General features: G+C 38.2%; 2 protein-coding genes across 6 annotated transcripts; one reads left to right on the plus strand and one right to left on the minus strand.

Moving 5' to 3' along the window:
* The first annotated feature begins 883 nt into the window (after positions 1-883).
* LOC144559034 (metal transporter Nramp2-like) lies at positions 884-5,794 on the plus strand. Of its 5 annotated transcripts, none has more exons than XM_078307949.1 (6): positions 894-1,288; positions 1,718-1,993; positions 2,943-3,079; positions 3,369-4,021; positions 4,107-4,319; positions 5,022-5,794. In XM_078307949.1, exons 1-5 carry the CDS (start codon positions 1,014-1,016, stop codon positions 4,311-4,313), a joined length of 1,548 nt encoding a protein of 515 aa, XP_078164075.1. In that variant the 5' UTR covers positions 894-1,013; the 3' UTR covers positions 4,314-4,319; positions 5,022-5,794. The 5 variants fall into 5 exon arrangements, with proteins under 5 accessions (XP_078164073.1, XP_078164075.1, XP_078164074.1 ...); XM_078307948.1 differs by having other exon boundaries at positions 4,107-4,324; positions 5,022-5,429; XM_078307950.1 differs by having other exon boundaries at positions 4,107-4,324; positions 5,028-5,429.
* LOC144559037 (uncharacterized) lies at positions 5,480-10,891 on the minus strand. The gene is made up of 15 exons (XM_078307953.1): positions 10,418-10,891; positions 10,210-10,307; positions 9,633-9,733; positions 9,468-9,546; positions 9,038-9,098; positions 8,641-8,687; positions 8,468-8,560; positions 8,298-8,388; positions 7,961-8,009; positions 7,482-7,598; positions 6,832-6,979; positions 6,360-6,452; positions 6,210-6,278; positions 6,070-6,112; positions 5,480-5,793 (listed from the first exon to the last, which is right to left on the minus strand). The coding sequence occupies exons 1-15, from the start codon at positions 10,473-10,475 to the stop codon at positions 5,693-5,695; spliced, it is 1,248 nt and encodes a 415-aa protein (XP_078164079.1). The 5' UTR covers positions 10,476-10,891; the 3' UTR covers positions 5,480-5,692.
* Positions 10,892-18,341: the final 7,450 nt, after the last annotated feature.

An 18,341-nucleotide genomic window follows, 5' to 3' on the forward strand; every position in this document is an offset into this window, starting at 1 on the left:
AGTTATGTGTGTACATACAAAATTTTAAAATTTAATCGAATTCATTTAGTGAAAGTCAAGCGGTCAATAAAATAAAGTTTTATAAGTTATTTTACAAGTTATTTTGTTGCATTCATTTTCATCAGTTTTGCATGTACATGTATCACTCGGCAGTGGTTGGATTTTAACAGTTTAAATTTGTCATTTGATACTAATTTAATAAATTTTTAAAATTGTATTCACCAAATTCTCTTACTGAGCACAACACACGTTAGCTTGGCTCAATTTAACAACATTTACAAGTATCCAACGATACTAAGAAAAAATTCCACTGTGTAGGTGGAGCCATATAATCTCTACGGAGGAATTGTTTACCTTAGTCGAAAATTTTGGCAAGGATCAGACTTCTTTTATTTCTAGGATTCTGTCATGATGTCACACTGTAGTTGTGAATCTGAAAATCAGGACTTCTGTTTTTGATTTTTGGGGAAATTTCATGTATACCCCTCAAAACGCCAAAATTACATTTTCCCTTTAAACTTCGAAATTACATATTTTCTCTCTAATTTCAAAAATTCAAAAATTTATTCATTTTATTATCTTTTATATTAAAACTTAATTTTAAACTTATAAAATATCTATTTTATCCTTTACGAAAAACATGAATAATATGTAGTATTTTTAAGAAATATATTGGTCTTATTTTGAGGGGGTATACCGTATACCTGAAATTCCCCTTTGATTTTTTTTGTTTTATTTTCTTTTGAGAAAATTGCCGTATGAAATTGTGGATTCTCATTTTTTATTTGGCATGTCTCTTTCTTATCTAGTAAAATATCTGTTAAAGCATCCACGTCATTAATAAGTGAAGCACCGTGAAAGCATCCGTATCAAATAGCATTGCTCTTATCTTTAGAAAAGGCGTGCACAGTGCAGTATCCCCGAACCCCCGGTATATCTAAGCCACTTCACTGTACTTTTGGTCCGACGTCTCTCCATTTTGCAGGTTCCACTAAGGCACTAACCATTCGTCAATGGCGTCATCCTCGAACGAAACCAGAGAAACGCTTCTCTCCACCACCACCTCTCCTGGCTCCGACTCCGAGGAGGAAGAAAGAGCTTACGATTCTGACGAGAAGGTTGTCATCTCTATCTCCGACGATGATGGAGAAGGGGACGATTATGCGTCGCCGCCTCCTTTTTCGTGGCGCAAACTATGGCGCTTCACGGGTCCCGGGTTTCTCATGTGCATCGCGTTTCTCGACCCGGGAAACCTGGAGGGAGATCTCCAAGCGGGCGCCATTGCAGGGTACCGGCGATTTTCTTTGAGTTCCGATCATTTAGTTTTTTTTTTAGAAATGGAACGGGATCAATTAGTTAAAATTCTCTTAATTATTTGTCAAGTTACTTTTTTTTAGAAAAAAAAGAAAAGAACGAACATCCAAATTCAAGCTGGAGTTTATTTGTTTTTCTTTGATTAATTCATATCACTCTCAATTACATGCGACGATTGGGGGTGGGGAGCGCACTCTGTTATATATCTGCAAAATCTAATTATTCCTCCAGTAGCAGTAGTTAGGCTCATAGGCTGCCAAATCTAAAAATATTAAATTATTTGCTAACATCCCCTTCCAATATAAAATTAACTATAAAAGACTAATCTATGTATCTCTTACCTTTCAATCTGCTTTTATTTTACTATTTATTTATTCTGATATTTGTCATGGGATCTGGTCAGGTACTCCCTTCTATGGCTATTGACGTGGTCAACTGTTATTGGCTTACTAGTGCAATTACTTTCGGCGCGGCTTGGGGTTGCTACAGGGCGCCACCTGGCAGAACTATGCCGAGAGGAGTACCCACGCTGGGCCACCATAGCACTCTGGCTCATGACTGAGCTGGCGTTGATTGGTGCCGACATTCAAGAAGTGATAGGAAGTGCAATAGCAATTAAAATCCTCTCCGGTGGTACCATACCGCTCTGGGCCGGTGTACTGATTACTGCTTTGGATTGGTAACTTTTGTTTTTTTCCCCTTCCACGTGTATGACTTTTAGCAGTGAAACATTAACCGCAATAAGGTAAGGGCTGTGGCTTTGTAGAGCTTTGTAGAGTTGCCAACAAAGAAGTGGCTCTGGTTTGGTTAATTTCTCTTTCTCCTTGGCTGATTCTGGAATTGAGTGTAGCATTATCTCTCTTCTTGAGACTTATCTTGAAAGTTAATATTAAATTGGATATAATTATTCTTTCTGATGTAATTTGTGAAAGCGACTTTAGTGGAAACAAAGAAAGAAAAGGAAAGGACACTTGTTTGTAAGGATAACATAAGGGTATTTTTTTCAAAAGAAAAGGACTGCTACATTTGTTTTATTTGAGCTTCCAGACGTGGTTTTGAACTATTTTTTTTCAAACAGTGCTTAGTGATTAGCACTTGTACCTGTGCTCTTACTCTCACCAAATAGTCTTGTGCTCATAGTGGAGAATATGATCCTAAAAGTTCCTTTTTTTTTAAGGTACAATGCTCAGAAACCCCCACATTCATATTTTGTGCCACCAAAGTTTGAACCCCTAACCTCTTTAAGTCATCCAAGTACCTTCGGGTTGAGCTAGGCCATTTTCTCCTTTCTTTAGTACTATGCCCATAGGTATTCTTACACTGGTAACAAATAGACAGCTGTTACTTGTTAGGTTGATTTGAAAGCATGACAAGAACTGTCGAGTTCTGGCACTACATTTTGCTGAAAACATGAATTTATAATTAATCATTATGGTGTTTTAATAAAAAAGTTCAGCTTTGGGAACTTCTTCCTCTGATTTTCATGGCCAAAATGCTGAACCAAATTATGAAGGAAAAACACCCTATGAGCTGTTTGTAATATCTGTCTTCAATCTCTTCTCAAAGGTTTTTAATATGTCGCATTAGCTGTACCTGTTTCTTAACTTTCTACTACCTTTTTTTCCCAGCTTCATATTTCTGTTCCTTGAGAACTATGGTGTGAGGAAATTAGAGGCATTTTTTGGGGTGCTTATTGCAACAATGGCCATTTCCTTTGCAATTATGTTTGGTGAAACCAAACCTGATGCGAAAGAACTTCTGATTGGTAATATTCATTATGATGCTAACTTTTATATATTTTGTCCTTGAATAAATTTCTGTTACATTTGAATACACTGTACCATGCTGATGTCACAAATATTGGTACCAGAGGTAATTGGATCTGTTATCACTATTAGGTGCTTGTAATTTTGAAAAGCATAAAAGAAATTAGTTTATTGGGGGCATCTTGGCCTTGCTTGTTTTGCAAGCCAGTATGATTTCTCTTTTGTTCTTCAGGTCTGTTATTCTTTCGTTGATGAGCTAATGTTTTTTTTTTCCTTTTTTTTTTCTAGGTATTGCGATACCGAAACTAAGTTCCAAAACCATCCGCCAAGCTGTCGGTGTGGTGGGCTGCATAATAATGCCACACAATGTGTTCCTCCATTCTGCCCTGGTCCAGTCGAGAAAGATAAACAACACCAAGAAGAACCGTGTTCGTGAGGCCATGAAGTATTACTCTATTGAGTCAACCGTTGCTCTCATAATATCCCTCTTTATTAACATTTGTGTCACCACTGTCTTTGCAAAGGGTTTTTACGGCTCTCAGGAGGCTGCCACCATTGGGTTGGAGAATGCTGGCGAGTTTTTACAAGAGAAGTATGGTCGCACATTATTCCCAATACTTTACATCTGGGGTATTGGGTTGCTGGCATCAGGTCAGAGCAGTACCATAACAGGCACTTATGCAGGCCAGTTTATAATGGGTGGGTTTTTGAATTTGAAGCTGAAGAAATGGCAACGGTCTCTTATTACACGGAGCTTCGCAATTATACCGACCATTATCGTGGCACTGGCTTTCGACACTGAGGGCCCCACCATGGACGTGCTGAATGAATCACTGAATGTGCTTCAGTCCGTGCAGATACCATTTGCTCTCATACCGCTTATTACTTTGGTTTCAAAGGAGCAGGTCATGGGGTGCTTCAAGATTGGCAACTTAACCCAAGTAAATCATTTATTGCCTTTTCTTTTTGGAAATATTAATCTACTAATTTTAGTTGTTTAATTGAAAATTAATTCTTTTGTTGTAGGTGGTAAGCTGGGTGGTAGCAGCTTTTCTGATCCTAATCAATGCATATCTACTTCTCTCATTCTTCTCCGAGGAAGTACGCGGTGCTTTGCTTAGTTCTACTGTATCTATTGGCTTGGTAGTCTATGTCATATTTATACTATACCTCATCTTGCGAAATACTGCTTTGTATTCGAAGTTCATCTCCAGGTTCTCGAAGAACTTGTGAACATTAGTAAGGTTAATTTAATTTCCTGTTTTAACACAACATGCTTCTGCGTTTCATTTACTTCTTTCTTTCTTGAGATTTATTAAGGGTTTTGTAGATTCACGTAGAAAAACTCGATCTTAGAAAAAGAAACGCGCTATTTTCATTGTCTTCCATTCACTTTCATGTTCATCCAACATGTTTTGCGAAAATTTCGGTTGGAATGAGATTACCGACATAAAAACAAGTGGTAATAGAGTGATACATCCCTTAAAAATCAACTACCTTTTTCTAAAGATCGAGACAAGTCGACAATAAAACAAAATTATGTATTCTTTAATAATATTTGAAACATATATCCAAAGATTTATTTTTTATTCATGGAAACTGCCTTTTCAAAAAAAAAAAAAAAAACAGAGAGTTTAACAATAGAAAAAAAATTCATTTCTCAGGCATTTTTTTGTTCAGTTTCTTCATCTAATGTGCATCTTCAGACAAAGTTAAAGTAAGCCAACTATACTCAGTATTGCACCTTGAATTCATCGTACTTCGGGCATTAGTCCAGCAAAGCTATGACTGGTATAGATTGTGCATGAAGCAGGCCTCTGGTTTAAGACTTGGTACTAAATTGATTTGTTCTTACAGTTTCTTTACTTCTCCTTTGGTAGTTCGTTGAATTTATTCTAATTTTGTCATTTTGATTTCTGCTAATGCATGCTACTTCTGCAGCCCCAGTTTGGGACCGCTTGCACTGAGAAAGAGATGTATGACATATTTTAATATGGAGAGAGGAACACCTGCACTTTCTCAGCTGATGCTGCCCCAGTTTAGGTGCTCTATGACGGGGTGGTTACCCAAACCGAGCTTTGCCTAAAACACTGCTAGACGTGTCGGGACCATCTCTCAGCTTGCTTCAAAATAACTTAAAAAGTGTATTATTTGGGTAGTGCTATTTATTGCAATGTTTTAGCGTTCCACCGCACTATTGTTTTGTTTTGTGTGGGCTATAACTGGTGCGTTGTTTTATCTCTGAACGATGAAATCGAGTTGTTGATAAATTATAACTGGGCTATAACTGGTGCGTTGTTATATACTATGCAGCTGCTGCCACGGTTTTTAAAAGAAAATTTATTGCAATGTTGTTGTTAGCATTAGTCTGTCAAATTATCCATAAAGACACTTATATAAATCAAGAAAAAAGGGGCCTTTATTTGTTCAACAGCACACTTCTAACTCAGCGATATGTCTCAAACAAGAATGAAATTGTGTCCAGAACAAGCTAGCAATGGTAGTGCACCCAACTAAAATAAATTAACACACTATAACGCAATAATGAACTAAGAATTCTGTTTGGTATTGGGTACAAAAATGAATACCTTTGCTTAAGCTTCCGAAAAAAATTATAAAATTATCTCCTCTTGAACACTGACATTCAAGGTCTTATTAGGTAATACCACACAATTTACCACAACAACTTCATCTTCAACATCAACAGCTTCACCTATTATTGGCAATAATTAATAAATATACAAATGTGAGTCACTTTGATAGTTTGACAAATACTTGAACTAAACAACATTTTTTTTTAATATCTTTGCAGAAGATGCGGAGTCGTGAGGGGAATCGAACTCTCGACCTTTGGGTAATCAACAGTCTTAGGACCTTTTTCCTAACCAACCGTGCTACCTCCCCTTTCTCAACAAGCAACATTTGTTGTGCTACTTTAATCAATTATACTGGAAAAGAAAAACTAAAAGAAAAAAGAAAATAATCGTACCGAGAATTGTGATTCCAAGTTTAGCATTATAGTCCCCCCCTCCCTGAAAAATTCCAAAGCATTAGTTTAATCTAGATCTAAGAGAGACAAAAAAGAAAAACAAATTAGATCAATAGCATTTTATATGGGGAGAGGCATGCCTGGACACGAGACCATTTCCCGATGGACGATTTCCAACCTACAATGGAATGTAATACCACTGCATTTTCCTGTCCATGAAAAAAATATATTAAACAATCCAGACAGAACCTTTTGTTTTAGTACTTGATATTTAAAAACTTGGATCCTACCATAATTTCGACATCATCTAGAATAATGCAGCTGATGAGCCTCACACCAGCTCCAATTCGCGCATTTGCCGAAATTGAGACATTAGGTCCAATCTGTGAAAAAAGTTAATTCCATATAACAATAGTACTATAATAGAATGCATACTAGCTCGGAGAAGTGCCAGCCAAATAGTGGCAAAAAAAAGTACTAGCAGACAGCACTGTAAAGTTTTATACTTAATAGCAGATAATTTGCACCTTGTTGATTTTAATCAAAATTGATGGCTGTCTGTGCCTGTACCAGTAAAGGCCAGGGTCATTAGAAAAACCCAAAAAAGCATAAAGCAGACAAGAAAATAATTAACAAAAAGACACTACAAAAGAACTGTACCAATACATACTATCCAATAAGAAACCATGTATGTCCTTCCGAGAGAGAATTAAGCTAGTGATGATTTAATGCAAATATGCAATACAGAAAACAAAGGTATACCTTTGCAGAAGGGTGCACTTTAGCTGAAGGATGAATGTAAACATCACCAGTAACGGTGGCATTTTTAGTACCATCTCCTGAGGCTAAGAGCTGAGGAGAGGTGTGTCTGAACTGAGACAGGTATAGACCAGAGCATTTCAATGACATCCTGATGGTAAAAAGGCCCATTAGTTAAAACCAATTATTTTTCTTTTTCCTTCTATTTTCTTTTGTATATGTGGACCCTCCAAAACTCTAGTTTGTCGGACTGTTGTATGCTATGAGCAGTAAAGGATGTTGAACTGGACCCTTTTAACTTCAATAAGATGATTTAAGACATCACAAAGTCCATAAATTGCTAACATAGAGGTACCCTCTACATTATTTGGGCAAAACTCGATGGACAAATCTGTTAACAAGTCCTAATTTTTTTAGATCACAAGTGATGGTTAACATGTTAAATAAGTCTTGCGTATTGAAGTATAATTTTACACTACTGACACAGCACCAGCTTGGTACTATATACTTCTTGGCCCATTTATCATATGTAATAGAACCAGCAGGCACTATAGTCCTTGCTTGGCATGAATGGACTGTTAAGAAAAAAAAATATGAGAATTTAGTTTTTTTTAAAAAGGAGCCACCAAAATATAAAAACAAAATTGTTTTACCCCGGAGTTTTGATCTGCTCCCAGAAATCGAGGGTCTCAAATGTGTATAGTTGTTTTTTCCCTGCGAGAGGGGATAATATATCCTGATCCAGCCTCACAAAATCTGCAGGCATAGCTCTGTTCACAATTAACAAAGATTAAAAATTAACTACCTTGAAGACATTGAAAATCACAAAGCAATAGATCCTCTAGAAAGAGGGATAAAAAAAGAACAAATATATTATACCACTACTGTCTTGATGCCTACTATGCATTACCTTGTTTACAGGCTTGTATTTTCTTATTGACCATCTTCTGTCTGTTTGCGATTTTTTTTCCTACTTCTAGATAGATGCTTATAGTTTCATATTTTGAAATGAGTTGAACTCCTCAAAGTTTGAAATGCTCGCGTCTTGAGAAACTTATGATTAACCTAATTATATATAAAAGTGCAGAAACAATGCATGCTGTAAAGGAGTCTTCTTGAAATAAGTGCATACTTTGTAGCAGATAAGAGAGCTTCAAAGCTGGATACACGACGCAAATTTGCTGAGACAATAAAAAATAAAAATAAATGAGTGATCAAATGCACAAATAACTCCATATTCTATCAAGGTTGATAAAGATTAAATTGGATATAATTTAAATGCACCAAGATGGTATTGGACCAATCAAACAACATTGAAGTTAAAAAAGAAAATAATATATATTTGAAATGAATAGTATGAATGGTTTTCCACTGCACATTCTGGCATCCTAAGCACCATACTGATGCTAAACATGATTCTGGTTGTAGTACCCACTATGGCAATACTAGGTGGAGGAAAAAACACCTACCTCTTTCTTTTCGTTGCTTAAATACATCCTCTATGGCAGCAAAAATTTCAGGTGTAAATATATAAACTCCACAGTTTATCAGATCACTCACCTACACAATAATCAACACCTAATAAATATAAGTGTACTGCATGTAGTAAGACAACTTTTCTAATTAGAGATATGCTTACAAAAGTCTCAGGTTTCTCAGTATAATGTAGAAGCTCTTTTGTCTCAGGATCCGCAACTAGCTCACCAAATTGGTTAGCTGACTCAGCTGAAACCTACCAAGTGGAAAGACTATAAATATGAAATCAAATCAATGGTGATATCGAAGAGCTCTAATTCGATATAAGAAATTCACCTTTATTACAAGCACAGTGCCCATTCCACCATAGCTTTTGTGGGCCCCTGCATTTGAAGAGAATTACATTGCTTTCAGATTTGGTTTGTTGTCAAGACTATTTGGAACCTATACTTTCAGATTTGGTTAATATGAATTAAAACCAGTGTATCATGTACCCATACCATTTCAGTGAGGTCAAAAATCAGAATGCACATGTTAGAATTTCAACCTATTTTTGAAACTTGTACAATAGTAATGATTTGAAGAAAAATGGCATGAACATGATAGCTTGAAGTTGATACTAAAAAAAAAAATGGGCTAGTTGGAGAAGAATAACCATTTCATGTTAAGCAGAATCCATTATACAAAAGAAAATGGTTACGAGTAAAAGCTATAAAAGAGAGAGAACTCATACCAAGCATTGCTTCAAGAGGAAAGCTACAGCATACATCACAATTCAGCAAAACAATATGCGACTGCCCAGCACAAACAAATGAGACAGAGTTACAATAGATTCTGAAATAACCCGTGTCCAGGTCCAATTAAGAGTTCTATTTCATATTTAGGCCAACATAATTTCCCTGGCCATTCTATCATACCAAAACCCTATCAGTACCATTTGTTGTAAGACGCTAATTTCTTAATCAAACTCGGGTTCACATGAGCAGAACTTCAACTAAAAACGTGGAGATTAATTTTTAAAATAGAGACAATCATTGTGTCTTGAAACACTTTTACCATAAGGGTGAACATGGCTTATAAAATCGAATTGTGGGGGTGGAACTGGTCACATGATTCACATTCAAAATACAAATAAAAAAAATATCAAACTAATGAGAGCATACCGGGTTCTCCTCCATTATATAATCTCTATAGCTATAAAGGCCTCCAGCCGAGCCATGGGGCTTATCCTCCCTTAAATATCTACAATCAAAAGATATTAATAATGTAGTGAAATGGAAAGAATAAATAATCTCAAAGCATGGTAATATGATATTTTAGAAAGGCACCTGACGGGTATTCTGAGCTCATGCGAGATAGAAGAGACATACAGAGCAAATTCTCTCTCCTCGTAGAATCCAATAAGGTATATCTGAACTAAATTTGGGATCTAGAAATTTTAAGAAACAGATAAATCAGTAGACAAAATTGACGAGCACATGTTACGAGATACAAGCACTTGGTTGCTTGAATTTTTCAAAAATTACAATGAAAACAAACAATATTTTTATAAGTAGTTCCAAAATTTATTTGACCCATAGACACTTCTAAACTTGAAAATACATTCATTTGTATTCTCAACCATCTCAACGATGATTCAATCATTTAGGATTTAAACGCTTAAAGCCAATGTCAATTCTACTATCGCATGAATTAAACCCCCTGAAAGAATGCAGATTTGCTGTTCCTTCTAAGATCAGTTATTGCATGGTTATTATGCTGAGTTCAGCAAGAGTATGTCAAACTTTAGGAGATCAATTTATCACATCAGACAAACAACCAAGTATCCAAAAAACCACTACAAAATTCCAAACAAACTACAGGAAGTATACTTATATTTGATTGATCTACAGCAATCTTACATACATTTTTGCATGCAGAAATCGGGTGGTGCACCATGGGCTGCCCTGCCAATGGAAACAAAGGCTTGGGTACATTCAACGACAGAGGCCTGAATCTAGTCCCTGGAAAGACAAAAACCAAACTCCAAATTCAAAACTAAAAAAGTCAACCGAATTAAATCCAAACTTTGGGAGGAAGTAGCTTAGATCTGAGGAGAGAATTGCTGAATTACCCTTGGTGGGGCCACCGACCATGATCACGGCCACAACTCTCTCCTGCGAGCTGCCCATAGTGATTGATTTTGAGGTTTAAAGAGAAAATTAGTGACTAGAACTTCACTGGGGTCTACTTCGGGAATTGAATTGGGTTTGAAAAGAAAGAGAAATAGAGATGAGGCAACGAGTCAAAGAAGAGAGGGGTCAAGCTTACAGGCGGGAGCGTGGCATATTCGCTTCCCCAGTTCCCCTTCATCCGCTCTAGGGCCCCGAGGCTGATTTCCTATGTAGGTCTAATTTTCTCAAGTTATGAAAAAACTGGATATATCCTGTCTCCCGTTGGATCAACGAATTCACGTCATGGATTCGTTCGTTCACTCATCACGATTAGAGGAAAGCTTTTTCTTTGCATGGGTAATTTCATTTTTGCCCCTGCCTGCTTCAGTCACGACCGTCCGATTGGATGCGATAGGTATCGAGATGGATTTGATTTACCGGTTTCGATTATTTCCGAAGTGTTTATATTTTAAACGGACGACGGCATACGATCATTAGTTCATTTACTTTTTTGTACTGTATTATAAATTCTCCCAAATTTTGATTAGCAGATACAATTCTCCAGAAAAGCAATCGTTCAAGACAGCGCAATTTATGCTTGTTTGACTACTATTAAAATTGAAAAAAAAATAATATAACTAGAGTAGAATTAGGGTGTTCTTAAGCTCACCAACTTTGGTGAGCTTAACTTCAAAATCTATCAAATTGGTTTCAAATGACGAATTCGAACTGTTGAAATCCGCCTACCTTACGAGTAATGCGTTTACATGTGAAATTTTAAATATTCAAATTAATTTAGTTTAAAGTCAAGCGGTAAAAAAACGTTCAAAAAATGAATGCACTAAAATTAATTTATTAACCTTCTAATTTTGACCGATTGACTTTATACTAAATTAATTCAAATGTTTAAAATTTTCATATGTAGACGCATCACTTGTAAGGTAGGCGGGTTCTAACGGTTCGGATTCGTCATTTGAAACCGATTTGATGGGTTTTGGAGTTAGGCTCACTAAACACTTTTGGTGAGCCTAAGAACACCCTAGTTCTACTCATCAATCTGTTGTTATTTCAAAGAGAAAACAGGACCATGTTATTTCTATCTGAAACGACTAATACCAACAAGAGAGAATCAAGAGATTTAAGAGGAAGAAGAATGAATCTTGTGTCTTTGTATTATGAATACGCAACTATTACAGAGAGGTCTATATGATATATATAGCCAACTAACTAACTAAACCAAGTCTACTAACTAACGCAAGTCAATACAGCTAAATAATAGAATAGCCCTCTAACTATAGTTATCTTATCAGCCCCCCTCAAGCTGAGGGTCGGTTGGAGAGCATCAGCTTGGACCGAAGTGACAGGAAGCGAGGAGTAGGAAGCCCTTTAGTCATGATGTCAGCTAGCTGATCTTGGGAAGAAACAAATCGAATAAGAAGTGACTTGTTAACCACACGTTCACGGATGAAGTGGAAATCAATCTCCACGTGTTTGGTTCTCGCATGAAACATAGGATTAGACGCGAGAAAAGTGGCGCCGATATTATCACACCATAAAATAGGAGGGGAGGAGAGAGGGATGTGCAATTCGGCAAGGATATATTGAAGCCACACAAGTTCCACACTTGCCAAAGCTAGGCTTCTATATTCCGATTCGGTGCTCGATCGAGAGATAGTAGGTTGTTTTTTTGAACTCCAAGACACCAAGTTCGACCCAAGGTAGATACAATAACCCGAGGTAGATTTGCGGTCGTCCGGGCATCCGGCCCAATCCGCATCACTATAGGCATGTAAAGCAAGAGAAGAAGCCGGTGTGAGAGTAAGACCAAGAGAGATGGAACCCGCAAGATATCGCAAGATCCTTTTAACCGCGGTCCAATGTGAGGAGGTAGGCTTGTGCATGAATTGTGAAACTTTATTAACCGTAAACGCAATATCGGGTCGAGTAATGGTGGCGTATTGTAAGGCATCAACAATTGTCTGATAAAGACGAGGGTCGGCAAGAGGATCACCATCAAACTTGGAGAGAGGAGAATTGGGAACCATTGGAGAGGGGCAAGGATTTGTGGTAAGCATGTTAGCACGAGAGAGCACATCGCGAATGTATTGAGATTGTGAGAGGTGGAGACCATTAGAGGTAGAGGAGACTTCAATGCCAAGAAAGAAGTTAAGAGGACCCAAATCTTTGATTGCAAATTTGGCTTGTAGATTGGCAAGAAGAGAGGTAATAGACTCCGAATGAGACCCGGCAACAATGATGTCATCGACATACACTAGAACTACCAAGGTTCGACCATTTGTGCAAAGAATGAACAAGGACGGGTCATAGTGAGAGGCATGAAAACCGTAGGCAAGTAAAGCCATGCTAAGTGTGTAAAACCAAGCCCTTGGAGATTGTTTTAAACCATATAGCGCCTTGGATAAACAACATACATGAGACGGCCGAAAAGAATCGACAAACCCGGGTGGTTGTTGCATATAGACGGTCTCATTGAGGTCTCCATGAAAAAAAGTGTTACTCACGTCTAATTGGCGAATCGACCATCCAAGGGTAATTGCAAGGGAAAGCACAAGCCGAATGGTTGTTGGGCGTACCACCGGGCTAAACGTCTCAAAATAATCGAGGCCCTCTTCTTGATGGTAGCCCTTCGCCACCAAGCGCGCTTTGTATCATTCGATGGAGCCATCCGCCTTGCGCTTGATTTTATAGACCCATTTACACCCAATTATGTTGAAGTCGGGAGAAGATGGAACAAGTGTCCACGTGTTGTTTTGTTGTAACACATCAAATTCTTTTGACATAGCTTCAATCCAGTGATTATGTGTTTGTGCTTGGAGAAAGGTAGTAGGTTCAGATTCGATAGAATTCGTGGAGAGAAAAGCAACATGGTCAGGGAATTTGCGAAGATGTCTAGTGTTGTCACGGTTCCGAGTGACCATGGAGTGAGTAGAGGTGACTAAAGATGTATCTAGAGGAGCAAAGGTAGGAGGTAGAAGATCAGAAGAAGTTGCAGGTGCAGTAGAAGGTAGAGACTCGGGCAAAACAGAAGGCACAACAGAAGGCACACAAGAAGCGTTATTTGCATGAATTTGGGGCTGGGCTAAAGAAATAGGCAGCACAGGAGATGTACACGGCCTGTCAGCAACATGATGCACTGACCCAGGCTCGGCCTGCTGCACAGAGATGGGCTCGGCCTGCTACCCTGAAGAAGGAAGAAGACATGAAGTCGGGCTGGAAGGCTGCTGACTTGAAGTGGAATGTGAGCTCGGCCTGGGAAGCTGCTGGGAGCTGGGCTGAGGTAGAATGGGCCTGCTGGGCCGAGTAGAAATCACTGGAGGCAGAGAAATAGTAGGCTGAGACGAAGTGGAAGGAGAGGGTTGCGTTGGACAAACAGACAGAGGCAGCCAGAGAGCCGAATTAAGCACCAAGTCAGGAGAAGCTGCAACAGAACAATTCTTGAAAGGAAAATTAGTTTCATCAAATATAACATGTCGTGATATAAATACCCGATTAGTTTCCAAATGTAAACACCTATACCCTTTGTGAGAAATTGCATAACCAATAAATACACACGGGAGAGATCGATTTTGAAGCTTGTAGTCGTTATAAGGACGGGTAAATGGAAAACATAAACATCCAAGAACTCGTAAAAATGTGTAATCGGGATCACGCTTAAATAGCAAGGTGTAAGGAGAAGGCTCAAGAGAAGAAGATGGTAAACGATTAATTAAATAGACTACACTAGTGAAAATATCATCCCAATAAGATGTCGGGATCGAAGCATGTGTCATGATTGCAAGTGAAAGTTCAATGATGTGCCTATGCTTCCTTTCGGAGATCCCATTTTGTTGAGGCGTGTAGGGACAAGAAATGGTGTGAATGAGAGAGGGAAATAGACGAGAGATAGGTTTAAATTCGGTACCACCATCGGTACAAATTGTTTTAATCGAAGTGCTAAGCAAGTTTTCAACTTGAGACTTAAAAAGAGAAAAAACCTTAATAAGCTCATCTTTAGAATGTAAGAAATAGATCCAAGAAAAACGAGTGAAGTCATCCACAAATACAACATAATAACGAAAACCATTATTTGACAAAATTGGAGAAGGACCCCATACATCAGAGTGTACAAGTTATAATGGAGAAGTAGTAGAAGAAAGACTAGTAGAAAATGGTAATCTATGCGCCTTAGCCATACAACAATCATGGCATAAGAAAATTTTATTCGAATTACAAGGAAGACTAAAAGATTTCAACACATGAAAAGTAGTAGAAGGAGATGGATGACCGAGTCTAGCATGCCAACAATCGGTCGAAGTGCGAATCCCAAGGAATGCTTGTGGTGAAGGAGAGAGATTGATTGTGTAGAGGCCTTGAACAAGCTTAGCATGAAGAAGAAGGATCGATGTGTGGCGCTCCTTAATCAAGCAAGAGGAAGAGGAAAACTCAATAAGAAGTGAGTTATCAAGTAATAATTTGGAAAGACTCAATAAATTTTTGGTAAAGGAGGGAACATGAAGCACATCATTTAGTAACAAATTGCAATTAGACAAGAGAAAAGAAGAAGAACCGATGTGTTTAATCGGCATACCCGTACCATCACCTATATGAAGCATGTCAACACCATCATAAGGCAAATAGCTAGAGAGATTATTCAAATCATTGGTGACGTGGTGAGTCGCGCCGGAGTCGAGACACCACTTGGTTTGAGAAGAGGAGGGAGCTGTCACAGGTACAGTGGTGTGAGGTAAAGCAGAGAAAGCTTGAAATGCCACGGGTGCAGTATCTTCAGAAATTGGATCACACCTATGCCAACAGGCCCGAGCAGAGTGGCCTTTCTTGAAGCAAATTTGACAAATTGTGTCTTTATCTGGATTAGGTGGTCTGTTGTGGGGGTATTGAACAGAGGCAGAAATGAGCTGCTGAGCTTGAGGCCGAACACCAGGTGGATTGGGCAACAGGGGAGGATTATTGGAAGGACGAGGCATGTATTGATTGTTAGGCCTATACTGTGAATTGTTGGGCCTGTATTGGGAATTGGTTGGTCTGCTAGAATATCTTGGCTGCTGAGGCTGGGAAGTGGATCGAGTATAGAGTGCTTGTGGATCTTGAACCGAGGGAAGAGGAGATGTCAGGCTAGCGGTGAACTGAGAGTTGAGCAACGATTCTTGACTCAGCAAGATTGCACGAAGATCGGTGAGAGAGAATGGTTCTTGACGAGTGGTTGCGGCCATGACAAAGGGATTGAACTCTGGTCCAAGTCCGTGAAGAATATGCATCGTCAGATCTTCGTCGGACACCGGTGAGCCTATGAAAGCCAATTCATCCGCAATTGCTCTGATTCGATTGAGATACTCTGAGCAATTGAGCCCTCCTTTGGTTGTCGTTTGGAGCCGACGGCGGAGTTCAGACCGGCGTGCACGAGAAGTAGTTGAAAAGGAACCTTGAAGCATCTGCCACAGCTCTCTTGAAGTCTTGGAAGACACCACCTCGGCAAGAATTTGCTCAGAGAGTGACGATCGAAGCCACCCGAGTAGCAATTGATCTTGTTTATGCCATGAGAGGTAGGCACCGTTGATGCATGTAGAAGATTGATCTCCTGTGGTGGTGGTGAGGGTGGGGGATGGTGGAATAGAATCAAGAAATCGAAACAGGCCGTAGCAAAGGGGAATAATCTGCGACTGCCATGCTAGATAGTTGTTCTTCGTCAGCTTTGTAGAAATTGGGAGATTGAGAAGAATGACTGCATCATTTGAATTGGAAGGGGTGGATACAGCAGAAGAGGTGTTAGAGGTGGGATCGTTCTCCATTGGAGAAGCTCTGATACCATGAAACGACTAATACCAACAAGAGAGAATCAAGAGATTTAAGAGGAAGAAGAATGAATCTTGTGTCTTTGTATTATGAATACGCAACTATTACAGAGAGGTCTATATGATATATATAGCCAACTAACTAACTAAACCAAGTCTACTAACTAACGCAAGTCAATACAGCTAAATAATAGAACAGCCCTCTAACTATAGTTATCTTATCACTATCCCAATCATTCAAAATTTTCATGCACGAATCTTAAAGAAAAATATTTTTTATGTGCGAATCTCAACAAATTACGGTTGGAATCAGAATAATAGACTCTTGTTATCCTTGTAGAATAACAGCAGATTTATTTCCGTGCAGTGGTACTGTGGTACATCTTATTTTTCTTGTAGTAAAAGTAGTACATCAGCAAAATAAGATTTAGTTATAATAAATTAATTTTAGTGCATTCATTTTTTGAATGTTTTTTGACCGCTTGACTTTAAACCTATGTTACTCGGATACGGCTTTTTAGGCACCGTACCAGTATCTGATACGTATCGGATACCGATACGCGTCCAATACGGCCACGATACGTATCCGATACGCCAGCTGGCGTATCGAATGACGTGGCGTATCCTTAACACTCTGATACGGTCAACGATACCCCACTGAAACAACCGATACGGCTCCATTACACTCGGATACGCCCACTGAACGCCCGATACGCCTTCAGAAGTCTGTGAGCCGCGCATGGACTGGCCATTTTCCCTTTTGTGTGCACACCGCGCGTAGACCAAGTGCAACCAGCAAATTTGGAGCAACAACCAAGCGTAACCAGCACATTTGGAACAAAATTATGTCTCTAGCTAGAATCGAACCAAGGATATGAGGGAAAGCGGACATAGGCCTCAACCACTGCAGCAATTCACATTTTATGTTGTAATATAGTAACTTTTTTATATAACTTATATAAAGTACTTTATTCAAGATTTTTGATACTTAATTTATATAATACAGATGTTGAATCTATAATATATAATAGGCGTATCGTATCCTAGATTTTTGAAAATTGTCGTATCGCCGTATCCGTATCGTATCCGATACGATACCCGTATCCGTATCCATGCAACATAGCTTTAAACTAAATTAATTTGAATTTTAAAATTTTCACATGTAGACGCATCACTCGTAAGTTAGACAGATGTCAACAATTCGGATTTATCATTTGAAACCGATTTAATAAATTTTGAAGTTAAACTTACTAAACACTTTGATGAGCTTAAAAACACACTAGTTCTACTCCATATTTATTTCCACCATTGTACCCATTTCAGCTTATCACAGAGGACATGCATGCCATGACCTGCAAGTTGTCAACTCGAATTATGCTTCTGAGGTACTTCAACGTAGTCGGGGCCCACGGAGTGGTTCCACAGGGGAGGACCCACACGACATCCCCAATAACTTCATGCCTTTTGTATCTAGTAGCTGCCATTATTTCATTGTAGATGGAACAACGATATAAAAATGAAATTGAGAAATTGAGACTAGACCATTATTCCGTTGTAGTGTTCGGCCAACATAAAAAAACATTTATTAAGGTATAAGCATAGTATTAAATGACTATTTAACCTTATTATTATTTTTATATTTTAGCCATCACGCGCTGTTTGTTAGATGAATATAATGATAACATGTACAAATTAGAATTAGCCGAAATTTTTAAATATACAATAACCCCAAAAAAGATAAATCAAATAACCACGTTTTTTTTAAATTATGTGTAATTTTAAGTTTTAGTTATGATATTTAGACGTAATATAACATATATCCTTATTCATGATATATATGAACTAATTCTACCGAAATTTTTAAATGTACCATATCCCCAAAAAAGATAAACCAAATTACCACGGTTTTTGGTCTTGTGGAAAAAACATCGTTATCTGTGTGGAAAGTCACTGGTTTAAAATTCAGGAGCGGTGCGGAGCCAGACTTTCTAGATATGGAGATCAAACTGAATGAGATTTAATTTTACAATATATGTAGTATTTTATTCTAAACCATATATAAAATTGAGTACAA

The sequence above is a fragment of the Carex rostrata genome, chromosome 9, assembly GCF_964058835.1.
Source record: "Carex rostrata chromosome 9, lpCarRost1.2, whole genome shotgun sequence".
Classification (NCBI taxonomy): Eukaryota; Viridiplantae; Streptophyta; class Magnoliopsida; order Poales; family Cyperaceae; genus Carex; species Carex rostrata.